The 12,199-nt window shown below is 46.8% G+C and overlaps 2 protein-coding genes and 1 non-coding gene across 6 annotated transcripts in view; 2 read left to right on the forward strand and 1 right to left on the reverse strand.

The window, feature by feature from the left end:
• Positions 1 to 954: 954 nt before the first annotated feature.
• On the forward strand, positions 955 to 1,052 carry LOC112965059. The gene has a single exon (XR_003253162.1). It is a non-coding gene; the product is annotated as a Z30 small nucleolar RNA (small nucleolar RNA).
• A 2,608-nt stretch (positions 1,053 to 3,660) lies between these two features.
• Positions 3,661 to 8,385, reverse strand: PEX12 (peroxisomal biogenesis factor 12). Of its 2 annotated transcripts, none has more exons than XM_026063623.1 (3): positions 8,171 to 8,385; positions 6,715 to 7,259; positions 3,661 to 6,019 (listed from the first exon to the last, which is right to left on the reverse strand). In XM_026063623.1, the coding sequence occupies exons 1-3, from the start codon at positions 8,294 to 8,296 to the stop codon at positions 5,620 to 5,622; spliced, it is 1,071 nt and encodes a 356-aa protein (XP_025919408.1). In that variant the 5' UTR covers positions 8,297 to 8,385; the 3' UTR covers positions 3,661 to 5,619. The 2 variants fall into 2 exon arrangements, with proteins under 2 accessions (XP_025919408.1, XP_025919409.1); XM_026063624.1 differs by lacking the exon at positions 8,171 to 8,385 and adding an exon at positions 7,870 to 7,947.
• A 159-nt stretch (positions 8,386 to 8,544) lies between these two features.
• Positions 8,545 to 12,199, forward strand: part of AP2B1 (adaptor related protein complex 2 subunit beta 1) — an 83,039-nt gene continuing 79,384 nt past the window's right edge. For 2 of the 3 annotated variants that reach the window (XM_026063620.1, XM_026063622.1), the window contains exon 1: positions 8,545 to 8,569. The gene's annotated coding sequence lies outside the window, so the exon portion shown is untranslated. Of the gene's footprint in view, positions 8,570 to 11,080; positions 11,256 to 12,199 lie in introns of those variants that run through there. The other variant, XM_026063621.1, reaches the window with a different exon arrangement.

The raw sequence follows: 12,199 nt of genomic DNA on the forward strand, positions 1-12,199 counted from the left end.
GGGGGGGGGAGGGGTAGATTTGAGGGGGGCGCAGGGGGGCTGGAGATGGCGGCAACACAGAGGATGGGGTTGGCATGCAGGAGAGAGGATTTGGGGTGCAGGGTCGGAGGTGGGAGGTAGGATATAAACGAGCGGCTCGGGGGAAGTGTCACGCTGAAACAGGCCTCTGGACTCGGGGAGAACCACTGGCTTCGGCAACGTTTGTAAGTAGGGCAGGTTTTTTCCTCCTGTTTGGCCTGGTCCTGGCTCTCCCTGACATCCCGGCTCGTGGCCTGTCTTCCCGAGCTGCGGTTTGGTTCTAACAAACACRTCACCTTCCTCCCTTCCCTTGCTCCCCTGCTAAACGTGCTTCATCCCCTTATCATCTGTAGCATTAGGAGGTGATAAGGAGAAAAAAGGTGCTCCAAATTCATAGAGGAGCGTGGAGTGTAAAACAGCTTCCTGTATCTGCTGCACGCTTTTGTGGGGAGAAGTAAAAGGGACCTGTGGATACAGGTGTGTCAAGAGGAAAAAAGTGCTTTCTCTGGCTTAATGTTTGGGAAGGAGAAATGGTGAGTTTTCACCTGTGTTACTCTGTCAGTATGGCTCTGTCATACACACGACTGAACACACAACACACGCAAGCTCTGGGTGGAGAATCCATCTTTATTGCTGGTGCAAAGTACCRCCTCCTCAGTGCTGCCGTGCAATGGAGATGAGTACAGTAAGGTCGAAATACCAATTAGGAGTTCCGTTTTTACATCTTGTAATTGCCGCTCCTGTCTCATCTAGCAAGGGTCAGTTTTTAGTTTTTTTCAGAGAAGTCTGTCCTGTAGAAAGCCATTTGATCCTGAAAAGAATCAACCCAGAATGAATTATGTTTGTTTTGTTTTGTTTTTTTCTCCCCCTGAAAATAATTTTCTAGTTCCTCATTGGAGAGCAATGTCCTTATTGAATGGAARTGAGATTTGCCCAAAGCAATGATGAGTGAAGTGTTATCTGAACTGGTATTGCTGAGACTTTGTGTCTTTGCTCTGACCAGGGCATGATCACGTAATCTTCTCTCTGAGCTTATTTAGGCTAATTTCATCTAGGACGTRGATGAAAAGAAACTTTGCCATTTCTTGAAAGTGTTTGATGCAGCTCTTAAAAGTAGTGAAAAGTATTATGACTTTTTAAGCAAATTTTTTAGCAGCAGAAAAAAGTTCATCCTTGATTTGAAAAGTGAGTTGTGCAAATACTTGTTTTGATTTCTGTATCTTGCTGCAACACTGGGTTTAGTACTGAGCTTGCTGTGACAGGGTTTTCTTGCTTTCTCTCCCATGTGTGGGACTGTGTTTTACCAAACTCCAGATGTTGTGCCACTGTATCTTCCATTTGTAAAAACAATGCAGACTCTGTAAAATGGAGGTTATCCTGTAGAGACCTCATTACCACTTGGTTCAGCTGTATTATCATCTAGTGATTGTGAGCACTGAGACAGGAGTATTTTTAGAAGTGAGCTGTGCTGTTGGGCCTGGCTCTGGTGCTCTGCTCTCTCTCAGGCTGCGTGTCAGATACGAGATGGAAGGGCCTGGCAGCGGGGTAATGTGGCTGCTTCCCTTCTGGTAGGGCAGGACATTGAAATTCAGGTATTGGAAAAAATGCAGTAAGCAAGCATTCCCCAAAACTCTTCACGGGAAAGGGTATTTATTACGTGTTATGCACTGGGGTTTTCTGGGAACACTTCCCTTTACACCCTAGAAGGACAGGGCTAGGCAGCAGTCCCACAGATGCCGATACATGAGCTAGAGYCCAGCATGATTCACATCAGCTGTTTTACAATGATTTGTCTGTTKTATGTAAAGTTTTTTCTTTAAGTTGTGTAATAGACTCAAATTTTTAGTTGTGCATGAGTAGTACAGTATACAGCTATGTTTCCATAACTTTTAAAACCTAAATACTGTGAAACAAAACAGATTCTCCAGCTCTAGGAAGTGATTTGTATCTTAGAAAACACAGGAACAATTTCACTAAAGAAAATTTGCAGATAGTGTAATGAGTTAAATTGAATTTTGATGCTTTTGCCTTGATGGACTCTCCAAATACCTTTAGTATGAGCCAGTGTTATACTTTCAAATGGCCCCTTGTGATGGCRTGTGACTCCCTAACCTGAAAAGGTATCTGGAAGCAAAAGCACCCAGACTGTGTCAGCTGACGCAGAGGGGATTTTTAATTTCCGCGTTTGTTTTTTTTCCCCAAAAAAACCATCAGTATCACCTGGATGTTTGACTATAGTTTGCAATYAGTGAGAGGTTGGACTAACAGAAACACATGGGCTGCGTAGGGGTAAGGTGCAGCCCTTTCACTGGCCAAAAAGGCTGGGCTAATAAGCAGGTGCAGGAGAAGATTCTCTAATCCTGTTTTCATTTTCTTCTAGGTCTCGGTGACAGCTTTACATTCATTTCTCACTTTCCTGGAGAGGGAAGCTTCTATGGGGGATGTGTATGTCATGTGTGGGGTTTTGTTTTTATCAAACCTAGGAGAATAGATATGGTGGTTGTCTCTTGGCAAGAGAGGCTATGCAGTTTCTGTTAAGGAAGCAGGGAAAGCAATTCAGTTGTTAAGGTGCTCATTTTTTGAACAGTGACCGAGTTGTGAATGTGGCTTAGCTTCATTAAACGTTTTTTGAAACRCTTGAAAAGTCAAGTTATGACAGTGATGTATTAGGTAACTCCAGTGCCGCTGTTAATGTTGAAGCAATTGTATTAAGCAACAGAACAAAGCTTCCTGAGCATATATATGATACATGAGTGTATAGCACTCACAGTTAGTATGTAAATCTGAAGACTGGTGTAATAAAGTTGGTGTAATAAAGAATATTTCTTTCCTTAACAAGTCTGTCCTTGTATGTCTTGATACCATCATGGCTTTAACAGTACTATTACAGTGTACAAGTAGATAAAGGGGATGTTTGTGTAATATGAATTGGTTTCGTAGCGTTGTTTAGAGCAGCTAACTTAATGTAACAGATGGGTATTTGGCTACTCAGGACAGGCCAGTTAGCAGAAGCAGTCAAATTCAAACTGGTATTCTGCAGCCACCTGCAGGAACACTAATAAAATCTGCCAGGTAACTGCTGAGTCTGTCACCATTGTGGACTTAATGCCTGTTAGTCAGATAGCTGTAATTATTCTTTTGAATGTTAAATTGCTCTTTAAAGCCTGTCCTAAATTGTGAAGCTTAGATGTAGGTGGTTCTGAGCAGGTCCCAGAGCTGCCGTGGAGTCGACCAAATCTCAGTTTGGCAGGAACTCAGCATTGTACAGCATGGTGGAGGAGGGAGGTGGAGTGGAAGGCAGCCAGGGCCCAACAGGACGACATCCAGTGGCCACTCTGGGGAGGGGAATAGTTACTAACCATGAGAGAATGAGGTGTCTAGGCCCTGGAGCAGCATGAGTGCAGGGAACTGGTCTGTGCGGTCCAGCAGTTACTAGGAAATCCTGGATTAGAGGGGAGGAGGCTGAGGATCCTGCCCAAGAGATCTACCATGCTGGCAGGTAGGTCTTCATCAGTCACTCTTCTGTCCTATGTCTCTGAGGTCAATCATTATCTGCTTGCCCAGCTTCTCACTGAGCAACAGAGATAATTTGGAAAGTACAGGAAGGACCAAAGGAAAACAAACCTATCCTGAAACTGAATAGTCAGTCAAATCCTGCAGCTYTTATTAAATGAGCAGTTGCACTGGAGTCATTGGGACAGTCAGTGCCATGTCTGTATAATCAGACTGGTTATTTTAAGACCATGTAGCAACAATGGAGCATCTTGGATACTGGCTTTTCATTAGAGATGATAATCTTGGTGTATGAAGCAAAACTGATGTAGCAAGTGGTGTGAGTTAATATCAAGCCCAAAGCCAGCTATATTAAAAGTGATTGAAAATCTCAGAAAATCTTGCACTGGATGTGATTTCTTTTCCAATAAGATGTGTGTACTCTTAACAGGTTCCTAAAAGAATAGAGGTATCTTTTTATCGATTCCAGAATTACTGGAGGGAAGAAAAATGTGACAGTTTTTGTTCTTATTCCATAGCTGCAGAGGTAGAAGGGGCTGGCAGTTGTACAGAAATAATAAGACAAGCATTGGGGACCCATTTGTTAGAAAAGGTTTTTTGTTTTTTTTCTTTTTTTTTCCTCCAGAGCACCTTTGGGAGGATGCAAATTATTGTATTTTTCTAGCCTATTCAATGCACTTGTTATCTTGCTCCCAGATAAGGGAGGATTTTATTGATTTCTGTCTTCTGAAGCAGGGCTAAAATGGGGATAAAGTGAGATCACTGGTTTATGAATTAAATGTTAGAACATATCTCTTAATCTGGAAAGATCGTATACTCTGTGCAGCAAACTTTGCTTCATATTCTATAGGCAATGTCACCATGATGTCTGGAGTAGCTAACTGCTGCTCCCTAGAGCTGAGTCAAGAAAAACAACCTTCCATCAAGAAAAATTGTATCTGATCAATCAGAGTGGTCTGAAGCAAGGAGCATCCRTAACATCAGGCACATTTCCTTCTCTTTCCTGTTTGATGAAAGTACATGCTTCATTGTGATAAGAATGTGCTACATGATCAGTTTAGATTGGGACTGGAATAACTACAATGTAATACTGAATTCAAACACAGACATTAAAAATTCCCAGCCTGCAAAATACTAATCTTATATCCATGATCATCATCTGCAAAAATAAAAGCAGCTTTAGTCTAGTCTCCATTGTGCAAATAAAGACCCCCAGAGGAGCAAACTTTGTTTTATAAAAGTTAGAAAAAAAACAAATGCAGTTGGGTTCTAAATCAAGAAAGAATTTTGCTTTGTAAAAACAGATAACGACAGATTCGAGGACACATGTAACAAGAAAGAGATTCTCATGAACTGGCACAATTGCTGCTTTAATCTGGTTTGTCTTCCTCCCTTGTGGTCTTGTATCTGTGTTTGTACACATCATCCCTTGTTCCTTTAAAGAGTCAAAGTCTTAATTTAGAACTGTTGATGGAAATTAGGGGTGTAATGTTCTCATTAAGTCAGAGGTGAGTAGCCTGAAAATGCATGGAGACTCTTATGAATACCATGATCAGAAAAGAGGTCTAAGCCTGTCTCTACCTCTTTGAGAAGCGCTAGTGCCAGCGCCTGCCCCAGGCAGTACTAGAGTCTGTGAAGCTGCTAAGGGTGGAATAGCTTGCCTGGACGGTTTTTGTAGCTCTCCAATTTGCTGACCATGCCCTCAAGCAGGACTTTTGCCAGCAGTGCTCTTTGGTCCTCACRTCTGCATTCTTATTATCCAAATCATTGTTTTCTCCCCTTCAGTTTGCCTTTGAAGGCATTTCTATGCTGACTGACAGATCATGACTGTCCAACCCCTCTGGAGCTTTGTCACRGGATGTTTGAATGGCTAAAAACCAAGAGGGAGAGCCTTATCAAAATTTACCAAGGCAGCAAAACTCAAATGTGCTGCAAGGTTCARAGGGGCTTTAGAGATCACTTACAAGTCGTAATGGTCGATAGTCTTCTCTAGGACATCAGAAAGGGCAAATTCAGGCTCACTGCTACYCAGTGGCCCTGCCACTTAGTCTCAGAGATGCGTCTCTGTGAAAGCACAGAGCAGGCCTTTCAGCTCTCGGGGGAATACAGTTTGACGAGGTGCTGTAGCTCTGTGGCATAGCCTGTGATTGGGCATCGTTGGTGAGTCTTCACGTAATTATACACACAGCGGTAGCAAAATACATAGCCAGACGTGGACAGGACCGTGGCATTGGCTCGAATTTTGTGGCACAGTGGGCACATGGTCTTCAGTTTAGGTAACAGAGCTGAGTCYGCCCCGTGGTCAAGGTGTACTGGYGGTGGAGGAGTAGGGAGCGCTGTCAGAGATTTGATCGTCTCTTGGTTTTCCGAGGAGTACCACCAGTCCAGGAACTGAAGGAAGAATACRCCGACCGACAGCCCGGTGGACAGGGAGAAAGCAATGCCACCCAATGCTTTCTTCATCGCTGACTGGACTTGTGTCTTAATGCTGTAGCAGGGAGAGAAGGTATGGAGAAATTATCAGTACTGCACATTTGTCCCTCTGCAAACCAAGGTAAAAAAGATCTGGGGTAAGTTACTGCTCTATACAGCTTCTTAATGCTAAATAACTTTGTTAACATGTCCCATGTTTGTAATGAGGCATCTGCTAGGATGTTTCTCTCGGATTCTTTTGTTTTAAGAAGAGCATAGTCTCTTTGGAAAAATTTCAAGTCCTGCTTTATTCAGAGGTCTAAAATCAGAACGGTTTGGTTTGAGGGGACCTGGATCACAGAACATTTCACTCATGGACCATCATTTTACAGGACATTAAATGTGGCCATGACTAGTTGTTGCTCAGGAAAATTGAGTGGCTAAGTTTCAGTCCTTTTAGCAAAACGGGTACAGTCTGCTTCCCTTGATAGAAAAGTGCAGCTAAAGATTGAACGGGATGGAGGCTGGAGTGCCAAAAAAGCATTCCGATTTTATTACCACAAACTCCTGTGAAGCTAATCCCTATTACTTGTTCCTTATTTATGCTTATTATCTTGATATTCCCTTTTGGAGCAGAGTTTTGCCACATGTAAACCTTTATCTTGAAGAATTTCTGGAGAACAAGACAGTTTCACCTTGCGGCATTGCCTCTACATCGACCCACCCACAGAACCCCCTAGCAAGTAGCTGCTAAGCCATGTTCTTATGTACCTGTGTGGCTGACTCGGGGCAGCTACTGCAAATTTCTTCTCCAAGGCCTGGATGTCATCTGCAGTCAGTCTCACCAGGCGAACACCAGCCAGCCACAGCATGGGTGAGTGATGCTGAGCTTTCCCGAGGATATAGCACAGTTGCTGGATAAGAAACCAGCCCTCCCAGGCCATGTTTACAAACGGATAGGCAGCTAAAAAGGCTCTGTAAAAGCGCTTCCAGGATGATGAGGGAGGATGGATGGAGTACTCATCCTCTTCCCTTAGACTGGACACCAGTTTCTCTAGCTTTCCTTTCAGGTAAGGAACAAGAACAAGCAAAAGGAGAGACTTCCAGTGCTGCTTCTTTGGCAGGCCAGCACAGGCCAGTGAAYGTTGTTTGCAGTCTCCTATTGCTACCCTCTTTAAGCCATAGAAGTTTTCAGAAAAAGAGGCACTGCACTTGGCCAGATATTGCTGCTGGAGCAGTAAATCCAGGAGGATGTAGATCTCATCAAACCAACGCCAGAGGAAGCCATATCGGGCAGGATTAGACTCAGCAAGCACCTATTGAAAGAGACATAAAGTGGCTAAGGAGCTGGTGGTGGAGACATGTGCTAAATTACAGTAACTATAAACTGTGCCTGCAGTTCAGAAAGTGAGCTGAGTGGGTCAAAACTGCTATGCTAGCTTACAACTGYGGCCAGATGTGAATCCTGGTGACGAAAAGCTCAGCCAAGAGAGCAGTGTTCAGCCTCTCTAGGTTCTCTCTGTGTAGCAGTTTCCCCTCAAAGCATTCACTGTCAAATATTCACTGTCTACGTTACCTGTCCTCGCTAAATGCATGCCTCCCTGAGTACATGTGAATACAGCCGAGCTCTCTGAGTCAATGGGACACAAGCCAACTCCAGTTTCCATCTTGACTCTGGCTTGGTTGAATCAAGGGCAGAGGGAGCTTGGATCAATCTGCACCCTCTGCGCAGACACAGACTGCTTGTCCTGCACTTCAGCTGCCATCTTGAACAGGCCCTGTAACCCTTCTGACTTTTCTTTAGGTAACTTCCCCACAACACAACACTGTTGGTTAACACTTGCCAGGCAATTTGAAGACAGCTTCCAGAATGCAGTTTTTGAAGAGCACAAGAGAAATGAGAAACATAATACCARTAGGACTTGCTTTTTGGAGAGAGGTGCCTGTAGAGGGAGGACGCCCAGCGGCTCCTCGCATTGCCTCCGACGCCAGGACGGCGCGACAGGTCTGCTTACACATGGGATCAGCACATCACCCAGTAAGGAACTCTTCCAGCCGCACGCCAAACCCACCACCGCCAACGTCTCCTGTTCTCTGGGCGAAGCGCGTGTTGTCCACCATTTCATGGGAAACAGCCATTTCATGGGAAACAGCCATTTTGTGGGAAACGGGCCCGGGGACCGCGAGGCGACAGGCCCTGCTGAGCTCCCCCGCGCCAGGCCCTTACCTTGGCCAGGTGCTGCAGGGCGGGCTTCACGGCGGCCATCAGGCTGTCCTGGGCCACCGCCTCGAAGATGGAGGGCCTGTCGTCGCCGGCCGGGGCGGCCGTGAGGTGGGCCCCGACCTCCGCCATGGCGCCGCCCCCGCCGGCAGGGGGAGCTGGCGGCCCCCGCGCTCTTACCCCGGCGGCGGTGCCGGACGGCCTCGGGCCCCGCCCCCGGAAGCGGGGCGCGGCGGCGCTCTGTCTCCGCCGCGCGCCCCTCTATGGTGGCAGGGGCGCGGCCGCTCTAGGCGGGGGGAGGGTTGGTTCTCGCTCCTCGCGAGTCCTCCCGGCCGCTCCGCTCCGCTTCCGCTTCCGCCGCGGCCGCCCCCGCAGCCGGTGTGTCCGTCGCCCCCCGCCGCCGCCGTGAGTGGGGCGGGGGCGCCGGGGCCTGCTGGGGCGCCGGGGGCGAGTGCTGGGGCCCTGGGAGGCGGTGGAGGCACCGGGAGTGGGAACTGGGAGGCGGTGGGGGGCCCTGGGAGGGGAAACTGGGAAGGGTTGGGGAGCACTGGGAAGGGAAACTGGGAGGCGGTGGAGGCACTGGGAAAGGGCACTGGGATGGGATGGGGGTACTGCCTGGGGGCACTGGGGTGGAGACTGCTGGGACACTGCAAGGGAGCACTGGGAGGACTGGGAAGGGATAGGCGTGAGGACTGGGAGGGGACCCTGGGGGGACTAGGATGAGGGATGGATGCTGGGGGGGGGGGCGGTACTGGACGGTGGAGGGTCAGTACTGGGGGGGACTGGGCAGGGGTGAGGTGAGATCTGGGGCCTGGGAGGAGGCACTGGACAGGACTGGCTGGGAGGGCAGTGCTGGAGCTGGGAGGACTAGGGGGAATGGGCCAGGGTGGGGGGCAAGTCCTGGGGGGGGGGATTGGGCAAGGATGGGCTCAGGGGGTGATTGCTGAGGGTACTGGAAAGGGAGAGTAGGTAAAAGTGGGGTAGTGGAGCAAGTGCTGGGGCAATGAGGTGGTTGGCAGGGATGGGGGGATGAGGAGTGAGGCGTAGGGGTACTGAGGTGGGAGACTGGGCAGGGACGGGGTGCTAGGGCAAGGGAGGGACTAGGGAGGGGAGATGGGATTGGAGTTGGGAAGTGAATTACTGGGGTAGTGACAGGTCTGGACAGGGATGAGGATTGGGGAGCAAGAGTCGGGCTGCTGGGAAGGGGCCCTGGGGGAATGGGTAGACATGGGGTGGTGGTGTGCTGCTGGAGCTGGGAACGCTGGGGAAAAGGGGCTGGGGGCATGTGTACATAAGGAATGGGCACCAGCTTCTGTGTAAGTGTGGTTAAACTGGGGATCACATTAGGGCTTTAGAGGTTGAACACAAGACTCTTCCAATGTTAGAGTGCTTAGATTAACACTGAGTTGAGGCCTTAAATCTGCCACGTTCCTGTTTACATCTGCGTGAAATCAGTGGTATCGAGCTCAGGCCAGGCTGACATTCRAGTTCTGCGCAGGGCAAAGCTAGTGCTGCTCAGCTGCAGGATTCAGTTTTCCCTATGGTTTTAGACTGAAGCTGCTTATATTTCTGGTTATGATGGTTCCTTAGTCTTCTCATTGAGTCATATTTTTGGTTCGGTCTACATTTAAATGTCAAGCTAATGCTTAAAGCATTAACCATTGCCAGAGCTTCTGGAGGAATTCCTCTGCTTCATCTCTTGCTTTTGGGGGGAGGAAGTGGGCGGGGGGGAGGGTGGAATAGGACCCTTTGCTGTCAGCTTGAACACCTTTTATGTGTTTTTACTTTAGTGGGTGTTGGTTGGACACAAAACAACAGTAAGGCAAGGGCAATCTATTTTGGATTTTCTCTAAAAACATAAGGATGTTTGTGGCATGGTTGTAAGTTGTCTCTGCTCTCTTCAAATTTAATTTGTGTACAAGAAGCTGGCATTTTCTTGAGTTATTTAAAACATTGCTATTTGTAAATCTGCTCTTTGTTTCTGGCCTTCATCTGGGACTTGCTGTAAACTATGAGGAGTTTGCTTAGTAGATTATACTCAGTACTGCTACCAAGCTGTCTCTTAACAACGYGCGAAGCAAGCTATGGCATACGTGAAACAAAAATCCATGTACCTGCAGAAGAAGAGCTTTCTCCAATGTTGCACTTGGAATATGGTAGTTGTGTTTCATATTGAGATAAATCGAATCTTGTTTTACATTCGTCAGAACAGAGGTTGTGAAGATGGGTACTGTGGTTAGCCTTGTTGGAAGTCTGAGTGTTTTTGTGATTGTTCTCCATGTTTCCAAGTATGTGATCTGAAGTTAGAAAGACAGTGAAATATCCTGCTTTTGAGTATAAATATCATCTATGAAATTCAGCAAGGGTTCTTCTGTGTAGCTTTATACAACTGGGTGATGTGTGTTGTTTTTTTTTCTCTGGATTTTCTCTGTAATCTGCTATTGGTCACTGTTAAAACAGTATCAGACAAGCTCAGCTAGAAGGTCTGACCCAGGTAGATAAAGGCTCATATAATGCAGCCAGACCAAAGCACAGCGAGACTRTATTGAATCCATTTTGCATGGCGTCATGCCAAATATTCTGGTAGATGAAAACATTTAAGTCTTTTGAGCTAGACTCAAATCTGAAGGACTGTGTCAGCAATAACATTGCTGCTGAAATGAGGCTGCTTCTTTTTAATTATAAAACAAGACTCGCGGTAGCCTCCTCTGCTGGGGTGCTGTGACTTTGCTGGAAAGATTACTGTGTTATGTCGTGGCTCGTGTGGCCCTCCCAATCCAGCCCCTGTTTGAGGAGGGGAAGCCTCTCTTGCAGGCGAAGTGCACTTCCTTTGGCAGGAGCAGAAAAGGGGTGAAATCAAGCCAGTTTGAGTAATACRGCCTCACTGGGGTGAGGAGAGGTAACCAGCAGGCACAGGGCAGACAGGAGCTCCAGGGAGCTGGGCGAAGCAACAGGTTCTGTTTCTCTTCTGCTTTCTTGGCGGCTGGACAAGATCACAACCGCTCCGCGTTGCCACCCTGTAGAACGCATTAAAGGTGATGGAAACTGCCATTATCCCTCGGCTGCTGTTCGTGTGAAGTTAACTCCTGAGGTATTAAAATGATTTAGGTGGCCAGAAGAAAAGAATGATAGTGGTGTTGGGGTTGGTTAAAGGATGAGGAAGAAAAGCATTAAGAAACAGCAAGCGAGTTCCAGTGCTGGGCAGCATCGCGGAGTTCAGAGCTAAGCTCGTCCTTTCGTTGTTGAGCCAGCAAGGCCCAAGAGGATTGGAGGCAAACAGGCAGCAGCGTTCAGGGAAAAAATGACTCATTTCTTTGCTGGTAACGTTTAAAGGTAATAGCAGTATCTAGAAGAAAAGGGGAATTGGGCAAAAAATAGGCAAAGGAGTAAAAAGGTAGGAAGAAGCATGTTTTGGATAGTTTTGGGGATATAGATTTTCAGCCACAATGCAGACTGTATCATCAAAAACAGTAAAATTGCCTACTCCTATGCTTGTTCTTCAGCCAATACTTGCAATTGTTTGAGTCATGTTTGTCATAGAGCTGGCAATTGCAAAAATGAAATGATGGCTCTCTGCTATGTTTGGACAATCCCTGTAATCTAAGTATTAATAACTTGGTTCTGTGGAGCAAGCAAAGTGCTGGTGAGACCTTTCTCACAGCTCCGTTAAGCGCTTTGCTGGCCCAAAGGCATTTTTCAGTTCTGTCCACAAAAATGCAGTGCACCACAAAACTAATAACCTTGTGTGTGTGTTGGAGGTGGGGTGTAAGATCTTGGCAAAGAAAGATTTCAATTTCAAGCTTGAGAGAACTGAAAAGTAATGGCTTTTCCTTTCAAAAAAATATTCTGCATTTTCCAGGGTTTAGGAAGAACAAAAGAGGGGGAAAAATCAAAAGGCCTCTGGGTGGCTATTGCAAGTAGGGTTAATTGTTCTTTCCATCAAGATGCAACGTAAAAATGTATCGTTAGGGGGAGTTGACAGTTTCCTTTGTCTGAAACGTGGACTTCTCACTTCCAGTTGAGATATTAAACGTG

The sequence above is a fragment of the Apteryx rowi genome, unplaced genomic scaffold, assembly GCF_003343035.1.
Source record: "Apteryx rowi isolate R43461 unplaced genomic scaffold, aptRow1 scaffold_20, whole genome shotgun sequence".
Lineage (NCBI taxonomy): Eukaryota > Metazoa > Chordata > Aves > Apterygiformes > Apterygidae > Apteryx > Apteryx rowi.